The sequence below is a fragment of the Lutjanus erythropterus genome, chromosome 11 (genome assembly GCF_056507025.1).
Source record: "Lutjanus erythropterus isolate fLutEry1 chromosome 11, fLutEry1.hap2, whole genome shotgun sequence".
Lineage (NCBI taxonomy): Eukaryota > Metazoa > Chordata > Actinopteri > Lutjaniformes > Lutjanidae > Lutjanus > Lutjanus erythropterus.
In genome coordinates, this window is record NC_139327.1 from 26347894 (window position 1) to 26371241 (window position 23348).

At 38.9% G+C, this 23348-nt stretch overlaps 1 protein-coding gene and 1 long non-coding RNA gene across 2 annotated transcripts in view; one reads left to right on the plus strand and one right to left on the minus strand.

The window, feature by feature from the left end:
* The window catches only part of LOC146319247 (uncharacterized), an 83292-nt gene extending 69506 nt beyond the window's left edge, over positions 1–13786 (plus strand). The window contains exons 2-3 of the long non-coding RNA XR_014771535.1: positions 13201–13386; positions 13693–13786. This is a non-coding gene — a long non-coding RNA (uncharacterized LOC146319247). The remainder of the gene's footprint in view (positions 1–13200; positions 13387–13692) is intronic.
* Positions 1–23102, minus strand: part of stk32a (serine/threonine kinase 32A) — an 89109-nt gene extending 66007 nt beyond the window's left edge. Inside the window, exons 1-4 of the mRNA XM_084729835.1 lie at positions 22716–23102; positions 19447–20025; positions 8858–8913; positions 6600–6751 (exon numbers count right to left, since the gene is read on the minus strand). Coding sequence (XP_084585961.1) covers positions 6600–6751; positions 8858–8913; positions 19447–19498 — 260 coding nt within the window. The 5' untranslated portion in view covers positions 19499–20025; positions 22716–23102. The remainder of the gene's footprint in view (positions 1–6599; positions 6752–8857; positions 8914–19446; positions 20026–22715) is intronic.
* Between the last annotated feature and the right edge of the window lie 246 nt (positions 23103–23348).

Here is a 23348-nt window from a genome sequence, read left to right on the forward strand (position 1 = left end):
GCTTGCTTGTTCTCTTTTGTCCTTTAGCTGTTCTTCTTTTTCCTCTTTTCTGTCTCTCTGTGTCTCTGTGTCTAATTCTATCTTTCTTTCTCTCAGTGTCTGTATCTGCTCTGCCACACGTGCTTTTCAATGTGACCTCTTGGTGGCCTCCAGGCAGTCGGTCTGACGGGAGAACATCCTGCATGGAGCTTTTAGAGGCACTGGCCTCCCAGGCCACTTCAGTAATTGAAGTCTCCAGAAACCACAGGGGCTCAGAGGCTAATGGTAACGTATCTTTACAAAAAGGCTACTTTTGGCTCTTTCAAAGGTGACAGCTGTGACATGTAAGGCCACAAATACTATAAAACTGCTACAATTTCCAAATTACAATAAATTTCTGTTTCTTACAGAAGCAAAATGTTTCAGACGCATAAATTATTCTTGTTTTAAGTAGATTATGGCTTTTAAATGAAGCAAGACAGGTATTTATATTGCAATAATCAGCAAAAAAATCCCAGTTTCTCATTACATTATAGTAAGTAAATAAACATTTGTTTCCCTTCTTTAAGAGTAATGGAAATGTTGGCAACATTCCTAACATATCATTTGCACCTATTCATGTTGTCATATTGGACTCCCTTCTTCATTTTTCCCTCTCAGTAACCCGTAACTTCCATAAATTGAATGTAAATGAACAAAACTGCCTCAGCCTAAACTGTACAGTGACACAAAATCAAATCAGTGTAATTTATGCATTTATACTGTTTTGGTGTGAGCTGTCAAGTTTCATTGGTCACAGGTTTGGTTTTGTTACAGACAGTGTTTCATCTTTTTAGTAAATGTTTTCATATCACGGGCTTTTATTTCAGTCGGTAAGACATTCTAAAAAAATGTATTCCTTTTTCTGAAAAGGACGACTGACTGAAAGTGTTTTTCTTTTGCTATGCCACTCTGCAGTTGCCATTTGCTGATCCTCTAGTGGCTCTCCTATTGGAGTCTGTTTATTGTGACATATGGACGAAGTAAAGCTGTTCACACATTTAATAATTAGTTCAATAAAAGATAACTTGATAAGGCTGTCAAAACTGAGCAACTTGTACTTTTGCAAACTTATATAGTGTTACCATTTAATTTGTTTTTGATCCATTATTTTCAGTTCTTGTTTATATGATGGTGTTAAAGGTTTAACAGTTGACTTTAACGGTTGACATCATTGCTAATATCTTAACGATGATGAATTACATTGATATCTTGATATCTCCAAAACTCATGAACTCACACCAAAACAGTCTGGATGGATAACTGGCACTACTAATAAGAGAAAAAATCTGTATTTTTGATTTTGCAGTTAACTGTCCCTTTAATTACCATCTATCTATTGTATGCCCACAGCAGGAAATCCATTTCAGTGAATCTCGGGAATAAAACTTTGTTGTTCAACACAAGCTTTTTGTAATTATGGTGAATAGACATGCATACTACCCATAAATGCACACACACAGATTTTCACACATACACACACGCACACACACACCATCTGACCAAAGTCCCTTGATGAAACGGACACAGCCGGCCAGCCGCTCAAAGTGTGACATGCTGGATCAATGCCGGCAGCCCTCCGACCTTCCTGCCACCCCATCTCCCAACACCTCCTTTGACTGACAGCTCGCATCAGTCTGTGTCTAATGCTCCCTGAGCACTCACACATGGATGCACTTTCAGGCATAAATGCACACACAAAAAACACTCAGAAAAACTACGCAGGAAATGTAAAATATACGACAAAACTAAGATAAGAGATATCTGTATTACATTTTGCCTTAGTACTTGATCAGAACATTTTCTTATTCTTCCCACCCCTGATTCTATGATCTTCCATTTCACCAGGTCACCTTGACATCAAGCCAAATACCTCATATGCTGACATGCTGCTTTTCAGTGTTTGTCGATGCCTGCGGTGTTAAAAGTAAAATGAGGATGTGATCTGCACATTTTGCAGATACACAAGGATACAGTGTGTACCTTAGATGCCGCCAGCAGATCTTACTATTGCTTAGTTGTGTATTAGTATTAGAATTCAGTTTATTTTAGCTTATGCCATTCATTCAAAATGTACATTATAGGCAGTCTATAGTGCGCAGTGTACTAGACCTTTTTGCATCTGAATGCTTGGAGGAATTCTGTTTAGCTTTTTGAGAAAATCATTATGTCATTTCGGTTTTCTGAGGGAAAAAATACACATGAATGGAGAATAACACTGAGTGATGTCTTAAGATGCATTAAGATTACATAACAACTGAGCAAAAGAGGAACTCCCTGAAGCGAGTGAAGCTTTTCCTCCACGTTTCAGACTTTTGTTGACATTCTTCCTCTTTTCCTTCGACAGTTACGCAATTACTTTTTTTTTACAAGAGCATGTTACATCATAGCGGTATCTGAAAGGTAAGACATGGGAGATATCATGAAATGAAGCATCCTACAGACTGAAATCTTAACCATTCAGTGAATAAAGTTTGTAGTTAAGATTATTTCTCTCTGGCCAAGTTTGTGGAAGAAAACACTCAAACGATATTAAAGATAATTATGTAAATTCCTTAATAGATACAAACATAAAGGGTCTTACTCTTTAACGAAAAGGTCTGTCTCTGTAGTGATCCTTTCCATAATATTGTCTGAGACTTAGAATAACAATCTGAGCCTGTCAGTGGCAAAAAAACACATTTTGATGGTTTGCAATTGCAGTACATTTCACATCTGACGGCTGCAGTGGTCTCACTCAATACTGGACCCATTTCAAGAATTGTTGCCCCCATTAGTCACTTAGACACAAAAAAAACATTGTACAGCTAAAATAGTAGAGCTGCAACAGTTAATCAACTGATTATTAATTCACTATTAAATTAATCAGCAACTATTTTGATTTTGAGTCATTTTTAACGAAAAAATGATCTGATTTCAACTTACAAAATCTCAGTATTTTCTAGTTTCTTTACTCTTGTTTGACAGTAAAATGATTATCTTTGAGTTGTGAACAAGACAAGACATTTAAGGATGTCACCTTGGGCTTTGGAAAACAGTGATCCACATTTTTCACCATTTTCTATCATTCGATGGACCTAACAAGTAATCAGTTAATGGAGACAATAATGACAGATTGATCGATAATGCAAGTTTACCTTTAAAGAGGATGTTAGACTGAGAGTTAAATACAGCAGCATCTGATGCTGGTTACTATCTCTCCCTCTTTCTGTCTGTCTCTGATACAGTGTGAGTGTATCTCTGGCCTTTGAGTCAAAGCAGTGCAGTGCCAATAAGGGCTCCCCTTACACAGTGTGACTTAGTGCAGTGCAGGCACATCAGGCTGCCCTCCAGTGCTGGCACATCAATACACTGACCGTAACACACACTTACTGCCAGAGGTTCAGATTCTTCAAAATCAGTACCCCGTGTTATAATTAATATAATTAAGTCTGCATGGAGGAAAAATAGCTTAATTAGAAGTTGATATGCTGTTTTTTTTGCTCCCTTCTTCCAAGTGTATTGTTGCTTGGCTGTGCACAGTGTACAGATGGACACCTGAGGTCATGCCCAGTTGCAAGTCCAGTGACAGCAAGAGGAGAGAAAATGAAGTGAAGCAGGTGGTGAAAGTGGGAAAGTAGAAGGAGGAAGAAAAAAAGGAAGGTGAGAGACAACAAGATGAGGTGAACAAAAAGAGGACAAGAGGAGTGAGATGAGAGGACAGGACGGGGAACAGGAAAATAAATAAAGCCTGGTTTTCTGCATGTAGCTGGCTCAGTGCGCTTCATATGCCTGCAGGTAATCTCTCCCTGTCACTGACCTTGAGCGCTTACCTCAGGACAATCATAACTTACGCCAACTCAACACAGTGAGAGAGACGGAGTGGGCACAGCGCTGACCCAAGCACATCTCCAGAGGAAATCACCCCCACCCAGAGGGAATTTACGCTGCCAAAAGCATTAACTTCCAACCATTTTTTTGTCCAACACAGCATACAATCAAGCTAGAAAGTAGGCACTGGCATTGTTTGTCTGATGACTCTGTACACTGCACTTTTCTCTATTCCTCTGCTCACCTCCTTCCTGGTTTTCCTTCTCTACCACCTCCCTTTGCTCCGTGGATATTTCCCTTTCCTTTGCATAGCTGTCCTTTCTATCCTCTCCTCTTTTTACTGCGCCTTTAGTCTCTTCTCATTCATTCCCACCAGGCGAGGATTTACTTTTGTTTCTGTCAAATTAGTAATTAAAAGAAAGCTATTGATTCAGCCTGAGTAGCTTTCAGAAGATGTCGAATTAAAATGAGAGTAAGAGGGGTAAGTGGGTGAAGAGAGGACAGAAAAGTGGGACAGAAGACATAGGGTAGATGAGGGAAAACCCAGAGGTGGCGGACTCGTATCGCATGACTTGAGTCAGACTTGAGTTGTAAATTTGGGGACTCGACTCAACTTGACTTGACCCAAGCAATGATTTGACTTGCTTGCTTGACATGCTGACTTGATTCTCGCCACAGTGACTTGGGACTTGCTTGAGACTTGCTTATGACTTGCACTTGTGTGACTTACTCCCACCTCTGGGAAAAACCACCTGCAGACTGTTGGTGTCACCAGGCACTGATTTATTATCTCATTTAATTAAGTGTTTTTAATAGGGAGCTGCCTAACACCAACACCTGTAAATCAAAAGTAAGAACAATAAATAATACAATAAATGAATGAATTAATTTTTTTTTAACTGGACCACACAGCCTTGATAGTTATCCATCGTCTTTGGCCAGACAACCCCTCCTCTTCGCCTTTCTGCTTGAGAGAAAGCCATGGTGGCTTCCTCTCAAACGTTGCAGAGTGGGAGTGCTTATCAAGAATTAATGACGCCTTTCAGTTGGAAACTTAACAAGCCATACTTATCAGGCATCTCAAAAGTACGATTCCTGGTGCTCAATAAGCCTGGACTTTCAAATTATGATGAATGAGTTGCTCAGAATTACCTGATGAGTCATCTTAGATTAGCGCACTAGAGTTTGAATGAGCTTGTGCCAGGTTGAGGGAAAGACTTCCTCAACCCCGCTAAATGTGTTGAGGCAAACGAGAAGCTGCCAGGAGAGGAAGGTCGCGCCCATGAAATTTTGAAGCTCGGATCAGTGGGCAAACCACATTTTCCTTTTAGCAACTTCACAGGGTGAAGGGAGGCTTGTGAGTGTTCTTCACTGGGCGACTCCTCAATCCACAGCTTGCTTTAGTGGGTAATGGGCTCTGTGTGTGTCTGTGCACGTGCTGATTTGTGCTTCAGATTTTATAGAGGAGGTTTTTTGTACATCTTTAAGCAAGGGAGTTTCTGTCAAAGTCACTGAGTGCTAAATTTAAGGCAGTCTTAACCTGAATTCAACACGAAGCAAGAAGTCTTTTCCTGAACACTCTGTAATGCCATGTTCAGACTGCCAGCTCAAATCTGTTTTTTGGCAGATCCAAATTGCCTCCAGATTGATTTTAGAAAGTCGTGACAACAAACAACATGAAATTAGATTTTTGCAAAGCAGATCCAAGCCACATTTGGAGGTGATTTGTAATGCGATTCCAATTGGATCTCTATGGATGCATCTAAGCCTGGCCCCTCAGATCTGATCCAGTGTCGGTCTTGGGGCTCGATGTTGCCGAGTGTCAGACTCGTGTCACTGTCCACGACACCACGTTATCTATTTGTAAATGTTGTGTTAAGAAACATGAATTGAGGGATAAGTAGCACTTTCCATGGTTACTCTATAATAATACATTATTCAAGGGAAACTTGTTCCATGGTGTGACACTGATATACAGCCGGAGTGAAAAAATGTACTAGCCATCACATTCATGGTGTAACAATAAACCAGCACAAAAATCTCAGTTACAAACATAAATCACCACGTTCTCAACAAACACATGACAAACACAAATGCTAACATTTGCATTTTGGAACATAAAATAGTAAACTTAAACTCTCAGCAATGCGTCATGTGAAATTATTCATGTCAGGCTATCAGTATGTCAGCCACAATCACAATACTCACCAGTGGTTTAAGGATGGTATTACATAACTTACATTAGACAAACTAAACAAGCTTTCCAGATGAGAAAACTTTTTTTGTGTCACTCACAACGCAACACACAATAACAACATCAAATACAGAGTGACAGAAGTGCATTAGAGCATCTGAGCAGAATCCATGCTGCTACTAGCAGATCGGTAAGGAGAGTAACACAGTTTGTCTGGTGTGACGGAGGAGTTCTGTACTACAACTTGACAGCGCAATTGTTTAGAAGCCAAGATGATGGAACTCCATTTCTCACGCTTCTGCGTTGGAAAGCCATATCAGCAGTGAATGTAGTTACTGACACCTATGTTTTTACCACAGCAACCCATGCAGGTAGGCTGGTGATGTCTGGGATCACAAATCTGATCTGATCACTTGCAAATAACAGTATGCGCAGTTTGTCTCAACGATCAGATTTGAAAAACAAATCTGATTTCCCTGCAGTCTAAACAAAACCCAAGAACCTTTCAGAATCAATAAATACAGAGATATATAACTACACATTCAAATATGTTCTCACCAAAGCGTGGGTGTCTTACCAGAAATTGACCAGGAAAGGATGTTCAAGGTTCTGCATTATCTGCAGCTCTTTCAGGACATTCCTCACTTCATTCCGCTCCACACACTTCAGCTTGTTCATGTACTTCATGGCGTACATCTTCTTAGTGTCCTTCTTCTGTACAATACAGACCTGATGAGATCACAAAAGGGTAAATTCCTTCACTGCGTGTGTATCTCTGTTTCAGTACTTAGTAATAATAAATATTTTGATTGTTTCAGTCATTTTTCAAGCAAAATATTTAAAACATTTGCTGGTTCCAGCTTCTTAGATGTAAGGATTTGCTTCTTTTTATGATAGTAAATGAAGAGTCATTAGGTTTAGGACTGTTAGTTGTCAGTCACTTTGAGCTCTGTTGTGATTTCTCACTTTTTTTTTACATTTTAGAGACTAAACAAGTAATTGATTAATTGGCAGATAGATCAATATTGGAAATAATCGTTAGTGAACCATATGTTCCTTTCTGCAGACTTTAAACAGCTCACATCCAATATATGATGAAGATCATGATTCCTCTTGTGCAATTTTATTCAGTGCAATGCATCACTCCTCCGTGTTATGTCTCATCTGATCATCGGGTCAGTTATTTTGCATGATGCATAGAAAAATCAAATTTCTGACATTCTGCTTGATACACTGAAAATCTCATGAAAAATGCTGCAATATGGCAGAGTGTTTACTATCATTCATCGTGTTTGTCTCAAGTTTTATTGCTTGAGAAGCATCAACTGTTATAGTGCAATAACCAGAAATGTTGTCCATCTAACTAGGCTGGAAGGAAACTTCAGGATTTCTCTTTAATCTCCCTGATCAGGAATTTAATCCTCTCCTAAGACATTAAACTTTTCACACCAGTGTGTTTTGCATTTTAGAGATGGGAAACATCATGTTAGCATTCATTAGGACTGCTAGTGCACAGTGTCAGCGGGGAATGCAGACGTTTCTTTCAAAATTGCATAAAAATGCTCTCAAACAGCACTCAAGTGTTTAAATCAGTGGGAATAAATACTTTGATGTGACGCAGCAAAACAGACTACAACACCTGGTGCAATCTGGGTAGCTGTCATTGTGTGTATGTATCAAACTGTATGTGATTACCCCCTTTTTTGACAATGTGTCTGAGAATAGACACTTTATTAATATACAGCAGTGTAATACCCCATATTTATTTGTAGTCGTGCTTGTCTGTGCTACAAGCGTCAATAAGCCAGTGATTACTGCTATCTAAGAGAGTGATCTGTGGACCAGCTGGCACGGTTAATCAGCCAAACCCTGATCACATCACTCCTCCCATTGAACAGCTTGCCATCTACTGTGATTAGACTGCTTATCTGTTGTTGGACAGAGTGGAAATGCTTTGTGGGTCTGTGCATATATATGCGCAGAGGAGTTTGCATGTGCGTCCTATATCTGCTTACACGAACTGTAAGTTCTGATGTGAATTACTCTGCACTGTATGGATTAACAGCAAGAGGAAACATGACTGCTTTCACCTCAGATTTGTTTCCATGGAGCTGATGGTTAGTCTCAAGCAAATTAAACACGGACAGAGACGGGACATGATGCATTATTTGTAACAGAGTTGCCATGATGCCAAAAATTCAGACTTCAATACTAGTATGAACTCGATACTTCTCTAGATACCACAGCAAACAGAAAAAAGGCCCTGAACACACAAAATAGGATCATTTTCTTCTTCTTTTTTTTTTTTAATTAACAATTTGCACACAGTGTTGGTTCAGAAATTGTCACTGACACTGTCTGGTTTTGCTGCAAGACAAATTTTAGGCAGGACAATTATAAAGACTGAACTGAAATGAGGTCTTGAATAATCTTTTTTTTATAGCTTTAGTACTTTGGTGCTACTTTGAGACTGTGTCATTTTAAACACATTGTATAGAAAAAGTATCATAGTATCAATGCTTCTACCAACCTTAATTTGAAACAGCATTTTGTGCCTAATGTCCACATGCCTCTAATCAAAGGGGGTCACATACAGCTGTAATGATTAGTTGAGTGACAGAAAAAATAGTCAGCAGCTACTTCACTGACATGTGTTAATTTGTTTGTCAGTGCTTGTATTGTAGACCTGTTTGACTTGTTTGTTTATTTTGTTTTTGTTTTTCACAGTATACTATAGTAGCTCCCTTTTTGGATGAATTAATACATGTATCATGGAGCTGAAACATGATGTGACATTGTTTCCAACTGTACTCATTTTGGTAAACATGGACTTACTTTTCCGAAGCTTCCTTTTCCAATTGCTCTCAGAATCTGGAAGTGGTCGAAATTGACTGCGAGAAAGAAGAACAGAAAATCTCAGTGAATTTAATTAAAACCTGAAAGCCTACTTTGTTTCTTTTTAATTACAGCATTTTTTCTCCCCCGCTACTAAATAAATGGCTTGATATCAAACTGAATTGTCAACTTGTGACACTCCATTCCCATATTCAGAGAATTACCTAACTCCAAACTCCAAACAGTGGCGTGACTTTGAAGGTTAGGAACCAAGCAACTTAAACAAGGTGAAACAACTTTACAAGATCAACAGTAGATAGGTACTCGTTTCTGTTGAAGTTTAAACTTGTGAAAAGTTGTGGAGTAAAATGTATTAACTGTAAATGCAAATGAAGAAAAGAAAGAATATATGCACAACATGACAATGTGTTGCAGGTAGATAGAAACGTCCACAGAAATCAAATAACACTTAACATTACATTTTAAATGGAAATAAATGAATGGTAGTAGCTAGAACAATTACAGTAGGTTCCCTGTGTGGTTTGCTTTGAGCTCATCTGAACAATGCAGGCAGTCAAGCTGAAGCAGATGGAGGTCTCCGGGGCAACTGCAGGTCACTGACATTATATTGCAGAGAATTGAAATAAGCCTCAGCACAAAGATGTCTTTTATGATCGTTGCATGTTTTTCCACTGAACAAAAGATGTATTTTTAGCTCCCATTTTTTTTTCTTTTTGCAGCTCTATATCCACTCAGTCTTTGCATCATCCTCTCCACTGCACACTTCTGAAACACACACAAACACACACACACACAACCTAAAGCAGAGCTTAACTCCCTATCTCCCTCTCCATCTATCAGCAACATTTATCGCCAATTGGAACCGGATGAGGCTGTTTGTTTCTTGCTGCCATGACAACCAGGACAGAAGGTTTTCCCTCTCTGCCGTTACCCCGAGGATGGAACAGCTGCTGCCCACCCCTCTGACCACACATACACACACACACACACACACACACACAGATGCACACACTTATATTCACAATCACAGTTTTTTTTTCCCAAAATATATACACACACATAAAGTGTTGGCGGAAAACATCACCTGCTCCCTTTTCAACAATACACACACCCGCACATGCACACACATTCTCATTCTGCCTGCAGTCACTAGATCTATTGGATGTGACAGTTAATGTTATGCTCTGTTAGTCACGTATCATTGGAACTTCCTCCTCTCACACTATCCGTGCTGGAGTGTTTGCACAACCCACTCTGATAGGGACCATATGAAGCCCGCCTTATAATGCACAAACACACACATGCATAGACTTACAGATGGCAGTGCATATACTTAACACACACACACACACTCTGGATAAACATGGTCATTTTCCTGCTGAGCCACTCAGAGATTTTGCTCTGATGGGTTTTTCAGAGAGACAGCTGTGATCGTGCATGAGAGGACAGACAGAGAGAAAGAGAGAGAGAGAGGTAGACACAGAAAAAGATGGAGACTCATTTTCACCAGCAGAACTTTGAATGCTTTAATGTGCTGTATTAAATGATGGACACATGCGTAACAGACCGTGTAATGATTGAAATCTGCAGATGAGTGGAATTGACACATTGACAGCCGTTTTTTCATGGCTTAAACCAACTGAGGAAATCATCTGCTAGTCAATTGGAACTTGACTGACACATGCTAATCAGTTTGGATTGAAGTAATCACGCTTGTTCAGTTTGCACAGCCTCTCGTGCCCTCTGCATGACAGTGCTATAATGTACTGTATGTCTGTGCCTTTCTTTCTGTGTCTCTCAGAAGCTGTGTGCATCTGTCTTCACATCATCAATGTCCACACCAAGCCAACAAAAGTGAAAATGCTTTCCATTTTTGGCTCCCTATCCACAATAAGAGCTCCAATATACTTAAAAACTTACAAACAGGTGATTATCTTTATTAGGGCTGCACTGAAAAATAAATTATTTAAGTCATCAATCGAGAAGATCCCAAGTCGACTCACAAAATTGCAGTGTTCAGTCTCTCAAACACAGAGATTTCTCACTTTTCTCAATTTATTGTCACATATTAAACAAAATAGCTTTGTTTATGGGCCGACAAATAAAGACATTTAAAGCAATCATCTTGGACTTTGAGAAACTGAAATGGACATTTGTACTGTTTTCTGACATTTTACAGACACTGCAGGCCTAGATTAAACACGGAAATCAACTTAAGTCATTGTACAGGGTAATAAAAAGTGACTTCAGGCAAGTACATTTCTGACCCACTTATCTGACTGAGCATTTGAAAAAAAAACAGCATTAAGTGTGGTGCTGAGCTTAAAATTTTTTGTATTGCACAACCAAATATGATTCAACTCAGAAATTCTGAGGCTCATCCATACCAGCCTGTGCGGACATGTGCAAATAATGAAGTTGACTTTATGTGGCTCCTCACAGCTATTTTGAAAAAAGGTATGTTCACATTGTCAACAAATACAATCATAAGACCAAAACCAACAATGGGTTATTCTGTCTCTCAATACTTTCCGACTCCCCATACCGTCTGTTGCACTGAGCCCCGAGCACATTCATTCCCACTGAAGACATAAATCTTTAAAAACAGAGCATAAGTAGATAATTCTATTTTTTTTTAATGTCCTAAAACAGCTGGGCACTGTTAAACAGGAGTAAATAGTAATTTTGTTGGAGAGTATTTTCAGCTGTAGATTAATACAAATTTGGTGCTCTAGTGGGTATTTTCTTCAGTAGGATAGCGTATGTGGGATTCACTCAAAATAAACTACTGTTCATGTTCATCATGATGAAGGAACATGACAGCAACAGTGTGGCTCATGGATGTGTCTTTGAGTCTCAAGACTCCACAATCATAAAATTTGATTTACATCTCACTCAATGCAGCAATGTGTTCGCCTGGTTAACAGGTAGAATTTATTACCCTCAATCAATTCACTTGTGTATAGCGTGTTTTAAATGGAGAATACCAACTTCTGCCTTCGGACATCCGATTCAGAGTCCTTCAATAGGCTGAAGGATTCTTTTATACATCAGTCCATCCATTTGCTAAACCAGCTGGATATGATATAATATGCATGGTTATATGTGTCATGACTGTTTGATATGTTTTGTACTTTTGTGGAAAGTATCATATGTATACTGTATGTTAATCTGTGTGTAATCTCTTGAATTCGATCTCTTTATTCAATTTGTATTACGATTCTTAAGTATTTTAACACTAGATTATGGGAAAAAGTTGAATCATATACTTCTAGAGACTATATATCATGATTTATATTTCCAAAAACAATGCACATTACATCTCACTGAGTCTTTCCAGGTTTTATTTCAGCTGGATCATTGCTATACTGCATTTAAAGTATACTAAATAAAATACTTTTTAAAGTTAATTTATTAATATATTCACTTTGGGGAAAGTGATATTTATGACAGCAGATTATGTACGAGGCACTTTACGGTGGACTACTCAAGCAGCAAGCTAGTGTTAGCTGCATGGAGAATACGACGGGCTGAGAGTCGGGCTTCACTGATTAGCATTAGTGTACAAAGGCACAACGTCATAACTGTAAAAAACACAATTTAATGACTGAAAATGCGCTCTGATTTTCCCTCTGATGTCCTCCAGCTGCTCAGCTTTAACTCAGGGTCTGAGTTTCTGCCAACTTAGCTGCTGTTAGCAGGCAACGGATCAGGCTCAGCAATGTCCCAGTGGACACGGCTGGGTCAGGACCTAACAGCCCCGAAGACCACCAGGAAATACAGTACTGAGGTCACCTACAGAGTTTGCTGATGGTTTCTGGAGCACCCTGATAGCGTAACTTGTTGCAAAAGTAGCTAACTGAGCTATGTTAGCCATGCAGCTACAGTAGCTGACTCAGCCTCGGGGTGGGTGTTCATTCCCAGTCTTGCTGTGTTCACTGGGAAGTCCCAGTCCAGAAGAGTCAGAAATGTAATGAAATGAAAAGTCAGTTAATGGACCACTGTGCTGTAGCTGCATGGCTTTGGGGGTTTAGCGTTAATGTACATTTAGTGCAATTGGCTACTGAGACAAGTCGCTCCCTTGCTGCCTGTTTTTACAGGAAGCATACAAATATGTGGAAGAAGTTGCACTCAACCAACCAACCAACATCTGTCTTTCACTCAGATCTTGGCTATGATACACAGTTTATTGTATAGGACAAAGGAGGGATTTAGCCATTGTCCTATTGGTAGATGTTTCTGTATGGAAAACATACATGACGTTTTCAGTTGCGGTCTTACTCTGTTCCCTCATCTCTCTTTTATTCCCACCTCTCTAACAGAAGCCTGTAAATCACTCAAGGACCCACCAACATGGGAACAGGAGCACTCACGCTGTTGCTCTGACAACTGAAACAGAACCCATGGGTCTATGTGTCCCTGCAATGTGAATAAAGTACGATCAGCAGTAAACAGGGCCTGTCCATTAACCAGAGACTCCTGGTTGTGGCACACAAGGAGCACATGTGGTACGCACATCACTCTCAGAGGAGATAAACATGTCTTGACAGAGTTCACCTTCATGCACACGGCTTTCTGTAAATCAGCTAATGTGTGTATGAAATGCGCAATATGCATCTGTCTCATGTCAGCAAGGAAAACATTCTGTCAGTTTATTCTGCAAATAAATTCTAATTATTTTCTTGAAGAAAATTAGTTTTAACATGTACCACTCTGTAGAAAATATTATTTGAAACTTAAGGGCACTATGTGGAATTTACAGAAAATCCTTGTTATTAATAACACCGGTGCCTATGTCTGCTTGCACTCTGTAGCCACAAGCGAGCTTCCTGTGCATCAGGCAACACAGTGACGTAACATACACAAGACTGGATGTGATTGACGGGCATCAGGTCGATAGATGAGGTAAGTAAAGTTAGGTTTGTGTTTTGATGGGTGCTGGTCAAATGTTGTCATTGACAGACTCCATATCTATGCTAATGTCACCTAGTGTTACAAACTGTAGCACTGTGGGGGAGCTGAAGAGAGGCAACGCACTCGTTAGCACAGATAAACGTCACACCCTTTTGATTTTTTCTTTACATAAAGGTAAATCCACAGGCTGTTAAAGGCAATCAAAAAAGTCAGAGAAGGTCTCACTTTATAAATTATGTTGCAGTCTGTTCACGCATTGACAATACAAAGTGGATGGATTCACATAGTACCTTCAAAGCTACTACAAGGAGTATTTAACTGGTCGTGGAAAAAGTCTCAATTAATTATTGATGCCTCGACAGTATATGACCTGTGTAAGTTAACAAGACCATCCATGAGAAGAGCGGCTATTTCTGTATAGTTGTTCTTAATACCCGTTATGGGGTTGAATTTTACGTGAAATCAGATGAAACAAGGTTGTGTTTACATTTTTTCAGGCAAGGTTACAGTGAATTGTATGGTTGTCAGGAAGAAGACCAGGAGATTTTTATTTGATAATTTTTTTGACATAATATTTTTTTTTTTGATTATTACTGTGGAAACACTATCAGTTTTGTCCACAGGGGGTCTCCAAAGTCAACAAAATATGAAAGTTCCTTGTACTAGATTTGTTTTGCTTTTTAACTTTTTTGCTTTTAGGTTGTTTTGAAATGACACTCCCTGCTTTAACATTAATTTACAATTAAGACTACTGAAATGAACATTAACATATATAAAGTTGTCATGTGAAGCCATACAGATTACAAAACTGTTGTTAAATTACTGGGCACATCACAATCTCACAGTCATTTGCACAGGCAGTTTCAGTAATCTGTGTGATGATAGACATGTACTAATCCACTTTTTTTTTTTTTTTTTTTACATAAGGCTGAAACTGAACTTCAGCAGTTGTGGAAAGCTTGTGTAGGTTTTGTAATGTAACTGGTGAATGGTGTCGTTCAACCATTGTGGAGCGCTGAAGGACTGTGGCTTGTGATATTCACATGTAAAGCCGCTAGGCTGAGAGATGGTCCTTTATTTACTTTTTGTTAGTGTTTGTAATGTGTTTGTCATGTGTTTGTTCAGACCATCGTCTTTAGTTGTGGTTTACATTGGTTTATTGGCATTTTTGTGCTGATTTATTGTTACACCATGAGTGAGGTGTCTAGCACATTTCTTTGCTCCAACTGTACAATACAATAGTAGCTTCGAATGTGTTTTCCTTCTCTAAGAATTGCAGAATCAAGGTGAGAAGTGCTTATCAGCTCTCACTGCACACTGCTTAATGCAGTATTTACAAATAGAAAACACGTAGCAATGTGGAATTTAGATTGGGATGTGGATCAATAGTGCCACTCTGATACCCAATGAATGTATCATGAATGCTTTTCATTAATGCTGGGCTCCACTGATGCCCATATTGGATCAGATCAGTCCTGTCTCTATAAAATATGGGAGAGAGTCAAAGGTTTGCATGGTGATGATGTTGGTGCCACAATCCACAGTCTAAATTAAAAGGGTTAAAGGGCTCAAGTATAACCGATTTTGTAAAAACATAGTTACATTGTTCTTCATAACTTAACCACCAACTATATTTTTAAAACTGCTTTTTAGCTGCACATGAGCGATAGATGAAAATGACCTCAGTGCACTTTCGTACATTGATAATAAACAGTATTTTTTGTTAATGTTCACCGTTGAATTAACAAACAAACATAAATACCACCTCTGTGGCCAATATTACCTTGAGGCGACCTTTAACATTCCTGAAGTGTAAAGCGAAAACTCAATTTGCATCTTTATTGCTACTCAGAGGGAGTGAGCGTATGATGTACACTCCACGTGCAGCGAACCCGTCTGCTTCCTCCGACCTCGAGAGGAGAATCCTGCCTGTGTCTGACGTGAGTTTCATCAGCGAGGGGAATTACTTTGTTTCCAGTGAGCAGGGCTTTTACTAATTCAAAACGATGTGTCTCCGTGTTTATTATTCCCCTGCCCTCGGTGAAATCACCCACGCTGCTTTGTGAGACAAGTCAGAAAGGTGCACTGTTGCATTAACTCTGAGTTCAGAGAAGCTCTGTTATGACTGACATTTGGAGAGCGGCGTGCTAGATGACTAAGCAGCAAGGTTAACCATGAATAATGATTTGCTCTTTGATAGAGGTTGCCTCCAGTGAAAAAGAGAAAGCTACAGATATGGATTTCATTAGGGTGCGAGGCTGTAATTTGACAGTCTATGGGAAAAAAAATAATTTCAGTTTGCCACACAATAATTTACTGTACTGTAATTATAATTATCGAGGCAGTGGTAGACCAGCAACCCCTGTGTCCTGCAAAGTAAAATGTTTTTGTCAAAGGAATCTGGAGGGATATAACAGCTTCCCATCATTGAGTTGACTCAAAAAGAGGCAGATTAGAAAAAATTTGAATTTAGATTAAATTAGCAATATGTTGCACTTATGCATTGAAGATAAAGTACTGCAGTCCAAATAGTAAATTGGAGCCAAACACTGTATATTAAATTAGGTTGAAATCCAATTTAATATACGATCAGTGGTTGAAGTGTTTTCCCCCCACCCCTCCTCTCCAGACCTGAAGCTCAGGCAGGCGACAGGAAACACAGAAACACAAAAGGAGCGCAACACTGTAATTTGACAATAACAAGCGACGATGACTTCTGCACTGTAAGTCGATCAGCTGTTTAGAACAAAAAGTCAATTGGCTGTCAATGTAGAATTAAGCCCATCATCCCGAAAAACAAAAGCTCACTGCTCTGAAAATACAGACTCTGAAGTTCAGTGACTGCCTGCCAAACTCCATCAACAAATTTAACTGTTATAAACATCTACTCCTTCTAAAAGACAACTCATAAACAGACGCTCATTCAGCGAACATTCTGCATTAATTTGAACTTTAATTAACGTGAAACAGGCAAACAAAAACACAAGTTATGGGCTGAAAAAGAAATTTCAAAAGACGACACAGCGGCTGTAGTGTTGTTGTCAGAGTGGTGAGTATGTTGACATATCATGGTCACTTTACAATTTCTTAAATCCCAATACTTATCAGATACTTACTAATATGTACATAATATCCTAAATCACATAGTTGGAAAGCTATTGTGGATTTGGGTAATACTTTAACCTGACAGTTGGGTTCAACTGAAAATAGATATTATAGTTTGCAGCTTTGTAAAAAGAATCAAATGTACCAGCATCTTCGATACCAGAAACAGAGTCAGGAAAAATCTGGGAAAGCCACTTCATTTGTGGCTAAATCACTGACTCATGTAACACTGACTTATTTGAAGTCCTTGGGGTGCAGCCAGAGTGGAATTAATTTCAGAGACAGACTCAGATCAATAAATTCACATTGTATTATCTGCTCGTGTCACAAAGAATATGGAAATAAATTCAATCTAAGAGCTTCGCCAATCAAAGTAATGGCTTCTTTTTTATGCTGACCTTGATGTTGATCAGTCTGAAAGAATTTAAGATAATTGTCTGGCAAGATTTTAATATCATAAATATGAAGAGTTTACCACTAAAGCCAAGTAGCTAACGTTCAAGTCTCAAGAAGAGTTCCATGAAAATCTTTAGGTTTCAGAAAGCAAACAAAGTCAAACTGTGGCTACAATGAGGGGGAATTCCTCTTTTCCATTACTGAGGAAGATGATTGGTTAAGTAAAATGCACAAAAACTGCAACTCTAATGAAGACTTTACCAACAAAGTCCACATTTACAAATTTTACAAAAACATACATACATTCTATACAAACTAGTATTATCACATTTGATCTATGTCAAACCCTGATGATAATTATATAGACTAAGGATGTTAATGATTAACGAATAATCGATTAATCTTCATAAAAAATGTAACCAATTAAAAATGTATTAATCAATAGTCCAGTATTAGTTGGGGATTTGCAACCTGCAGCTCCGGAGCTGCATGCAGCTCTTTGCCTGTGGCTCTCTCTGCTTTGACAAAAAATAAAATGGAAATGAATAACAGTTATTTTTTAACATTTAAATGTTCATGTGTCATTGTTTTAGGTCTAAGGTAGTTCTTACATTCTCCATTTGTAAAGATGCATGGCCCATGCACCAAATGAAAAAAAAAAAGTTTAAATATTTTGTTAGTTAAAATGTGACTCACAGCCTACGTCTACGGCTAAGCACCTTTTCTAACTAACCTTTACCAGTGGTTAGTCTCCCTGAGCTGTGGATGGCAAATCAGAAAAAGAGGGGAAAAAAGTTGTGGGTCCAGAGAGATTTTATTTTTTCTTTCTTGGACATGAATGTCAAATTATCAAAAGTCCTTTGATAGTAAAGTTTGCTGACTCCTGATCTAACCATTTACAGTAAGAGCACTTAATTTTGACAGGTAAGCAGAGAAGGGCTCAAATACGTCAGAAAGTATCTTGTTACAAATGAAAAATACTTGCTCATCAAATGTCCAGAATACTGGTATGAAAATGTATTTGACGAAAATACAAGTAATTTGTAATTTGAAAATGCAGAAAAACATTCTATACAAACTAGTATTATCACATTTTAAGATAAAACCTTTCAGCCCTGAATTTAAACATGATTTACCACCACAGCCTAGATTAGAGGAAAAAAATGCCCAGAAGAGTTCCATGATATCTTTGTGTTTCAGAAAACAAACAAAGTCATACTGTGGTATAACTAAGGAGGACTATTTGCAGACCTAATTAGCATTTCATCAGTCTAATAACCATTTACTGTGAGGGCACTTAATTTTGGCTGGTAATACCAGAGATGGGCCCAAATAAATCAAAAGGTATATTGTTAGAAAGTACAAATACTTGCTTTGAAATGAGAAAAATGCATTATTTACGAACTGGTATGATCACATTTTAGGTAAAAAGGTTCATTTTGAACCTAGATCTTAAATATGAAGACTATGCATATTAATGATACTCATTAATCAATTAATTGGCATTAAGAAAATGTAATGGGAAAATAAAATGTATTAGTTGGTAATTAATTGATAAAAATGTCAGCATTGCACCTCATTTGACACTTTTCTGTTTCATGGAGCCATTTTTTTAATAAAAAAAATGTAAAAAGTGAAAAAAAAGAAAATTAGGAAAGAAATGAAAAACTGTCTTTTGTATCTTAGTATTTATTAAATATGTATTGATTAATCAGTTGTCAGTGTTTCAACTATTGGTCTATTGGTTAAGGAAAAACCCTAATCAAAGCCCTAATCAAAGTCAACATTCAAGGAAAAATGTCAGGAAGCGTTCCAGAATATCTTTCAGAAAACAAAGTCAAATTAGCGCTACAGTCAGAGGGAATTCCTCTTTTCTATTGCTGAGGAGGACTAGTGGCTGACCCAATCAGCATTACATCAGTCTAATAACCATTTCCTGTAAGTGCACTTAATACTGGCAGGTAATCTGAATAAATTAACCCATTGCTTTATTCCTGGACACCCTTCGGATAAGGAAATCGATGGCATTGAATCGCACACACAACTTTATTTCTTTAACCCTCATTTCCTGTTGATCTTCACAGCCACAAAAGTGTAAACAAAAAGAAGAAGAAAAGTCAAATAATAATTCGTTGATTTGTTTTATTACTCACCCTCGTCTGTGTCATCAGTGACCGGAGCCTTGCTGGACTGTCCGAGCCCCATGGCTGCTCCACTTACAGATTCTCCTCTTCTGCTCCTCTTAGCTCAACTCAGCATCGAACGGCCTCTCCCTCTGAGACGCACTCATAGCCTGGTCAACACTAGCCCCTCACACACACACACACACACACACACACATACACACACTTTGTCTCACGTGCTGGACTGCTCAGCCCTGACACACACACACATACACTGCAGCTGGCTCAGTTTTGCTGACTGGAACAGGTCCCGTCTTCCTCTTAATTCTCCACCTTGACACAACCACACATCATTACACACACACACACACACACACACACACACAGACACAGTGGAGGGCTTGGGGGAACACTAAAGGCACTGAAGCGCTGACACACTCGCACACTCAGGCAGCAGCACTACAGTGTAAGTTCCCTGTCTGTCTTCACTGCTGTTTAGATGAACGCAGGCAGACGGACGACTCCTGCCAGCCAGGAGGAGGAGGAGGAGGAGGAAGAGGGTGGCTGATGTGTTGGTGGCTGTGACCCTCTGTTGACTGAGAGTCTAACCTGTGAGGGGAGGCAGGAAAACATGACACCACCCACAGTGTGAGGGTAGGAGGGACAGACAGAGGGATGGAGGGAGGGAAAAGTGGAGAGAGGTAGAGCTATGAGACATGAACAGCTCCTACACAGCATCTGATGATCAGTGGAAGCATCAACACATATTAAGAGTTTAAGATACTAACATAAAAAAACATGGCTGATACATTTGGACTGGAAAATGCGTATCACAATTTTCCAGAGCCCAAAGTGACATCTTCAAATTGCTTCTTTTGTCCAACCAACACTCCAAAACCTAAAGAGATCGCATTTACTATCATAAATGACAAAGAAAAGCAGCCAATCCTTACATTTAAGAGGCTGGAACTAAAGCTGTAACGATTTATCAATTAGTTGGCTGCTTTTAAATGAATTCACAACTATTTTGATATTTGATTAAGAAAAAAAAGTCAGAAAATTCTCTGATTTCAGCTTCTTAAATGTGAGTATTTTGTGGTTTCTTAACTCCTATATAACAGAAAACTTAGAGCCTGACAGATATATTGGTCAGCTGATATTATTGGTCCAATATTGGCCTATCACAGCTATATGATATGTTGGTCAACTGCTACTGTCAGCCTGATATTGGCCTATAACAGGTGTATCAGTCTCTGTGTTTTTTTTTTTTTAATTCTAGTTATTTTTATTATCATCATTGTCATTAAAAACAAAGTTTTCTGCTTCAGTGCCCTGATATCATCTTGGACAAAAAGTTTATTTTTAAACTGTGAAATATCCTGCCTCCATTACCTTTTTTGTTGCAAGTGTTAACCCGTTTCAAAGGATCACTGAAAAAAAGTGTTTTTATGTATATATTCTATATTCTGTATAAAAATTATTGGAAATATATTGGAATTTTTTACTCCCTAATATCAGTATTGGCATCAGCCCCAAAAATCCAGTATTAGTCAGGTCCTGTCCAAAACCCAAAGACTCTTCATTTACTGTCATTAATGACAAAGAAAAGCGCCAAATCCTTACATTTAAGAACCAGCAGATGTTTGACATTTTATAAACAATAGTTAACAACTTTTCTTTCAATTGACTAATTGATTAATCAACTACGCATTGCAGCTCTAAGTGACATTAATGTGAATGTTGGCTGGAAATAAATTTTATTAGTAAGCAGTAGAGCTTAACCAATACTGGATTTTTGGGTCCGACGTTAATAACCCTAAACCAAAGTGACATTAATCCTGATCAATTAGAAATTAGCTTTAGTGAACAGTAGAGCCTGACTGATAGTGGATTTTTGGGCACATGCTGATACTGATATTAGGGAGTAAAATCATTTTCATATTGATATATTGGCTGATATTCATTATACATACATATATATGTATAAATACACAAAATGATATCAGGATAGAGGAAGCAGTAAACTTGAATTGGTATTTTTAATATCAGATGACAGATATATCTGTCTGGCTCTAGAGAACAGGGTTGTTTGGTCCATAAAATGTCAGAAAATGATGAAAAATTTTGATCCATGATTTCCAAAGCCCAAGGTGATGTCCTAAAATGTCTTGTTGTGTCTCCAACCCAAAGACATTCAGTTTATCGAGTTTACAGTCATAAAGGAGCAAAGAAACACAGAAATATTCATATTTGAGAAGCTGGAATCAGAGACTTCGGACGTTTTTCTTCAAAAAAACAAAAAGTAGACGACTGATTATCAGCAAAGTTTATGATTAATTTAAAAGATAATTAATAATCATTTAATTGTTGCAGCTCTATTTCACAAAATTAGGTTTCTTTCCTGCTTTCCTCCCCTCTTCATCCCCTTCCCTCTTTCCTTCATCTGTCATGAATCAGTTATTTAATTTTTATACTTTAATCACAAAGTCATCCCAGTGGAGCGTCGTCTGCTGTGTGTGTGTGTGTGTGTGTGATGAATGGTGTGATCCGTTTTCCCATTAAGAGAACAAAATTGGAGGCTTTTGATTTATAGTTTGCTGATGTTGTGTACTGTAAATGGAATCCCTCAGTCTGCCCCCTTCAGGACGTCAGATTTCATGACTTTACTACGATTTGTTCCACTAGTAGACAAAGGAAACAGAATCTCTGCTGCCTCATAAAACTCAATAACTTAGTTTATGTTCTCATTGAAGTGGAGGCATGTTGTTGCATCATGCGTGCATTTTATAATATCATCCTGTAGAGAGTTGGACTGTCACAAAAAGTGAGTTTATTTGAAGTTTTCAATGGAATCCACATCTCTTGTATTCAGATCACAGCTTTACTATGTGGTTTAGTATCCTTGTACACTGAATGACGATGGTCCCATAACATCTCACTGTGGACTGAATGACTGATCTGACTTACATGAAGATGGATAAATAGGCGAACTTCAAGTCATGGTGGCGACACTCGATCCGCCAGGGGAAACCCTTTCATGAATGTCATTCTCAGACTGCATGATAAGGTCAACCCAGCATATCTGAATCTCCCCTCTTGGCTTAAATGAAATATTCACAAAAAAAAAAAAAAAATAGTGCGGGAGCCGCAGTGCTGAGCTCCCCGCAGAGGACATTGTGCTCGGAGCCCCTTATCTGATCATATGGGAGAAACATGCGCTGAATAGAAAGTATGTTCCCTGTTCAAACCCCCCCCCCCCCCCCCTGCATCCATGCGGGGCAGCAGCGGTGGGCACCTACCTCTGAGCCAAGCCGGTTAGTTGAGCATAGGACCATTTCCAGCCCGGTCTGCTGCAGAGACGTGGAGCAACAGTGCACCTGAAGGCATCACTTATCTTGTCCGGTGTTCGGACGACGACGCGCCGCTGGGACACCCGCCACCCGAGGGGGGGGAACAAAAAAAAAAAAAAATGGAACCACACAGCGAGACGTGACTTGCGGGATGCGCCGACGGAGTGCAATGCGAAATCCCTTGTTTCTGGAGGACAAGAGGACAGAGGGAACAGAGGCTGGGATTTTTTAAGGGGGGAAACTGCTCGGCGCGTTGCACTGATGAGCGACTGACCTCCACATCGCCGCCTGTGTAATGAGCTGCTGGCCACCAGCGCCGTGCGTCTGGAGAGGCACGTTTCATGGGCTGGTCAGGCTGAACTGCTGTAAGCTGTAGGGGCTGAGGTTTCCCTGTCGTCAACACTCGTTCATCATTCATAAAAAAAACAAATAAACAAAAGTTATATGCCCTGCTGCATTTTTCAGAGAGATTCCATAATTGATTCAACCTTAAAATCTTTACCGGAATAGGATTTCTGAAATATCACAGAGAGACTGTTGTGCCTGTCACTGCTACAAGTTCACTGTGAAGTCAGTTAAGCA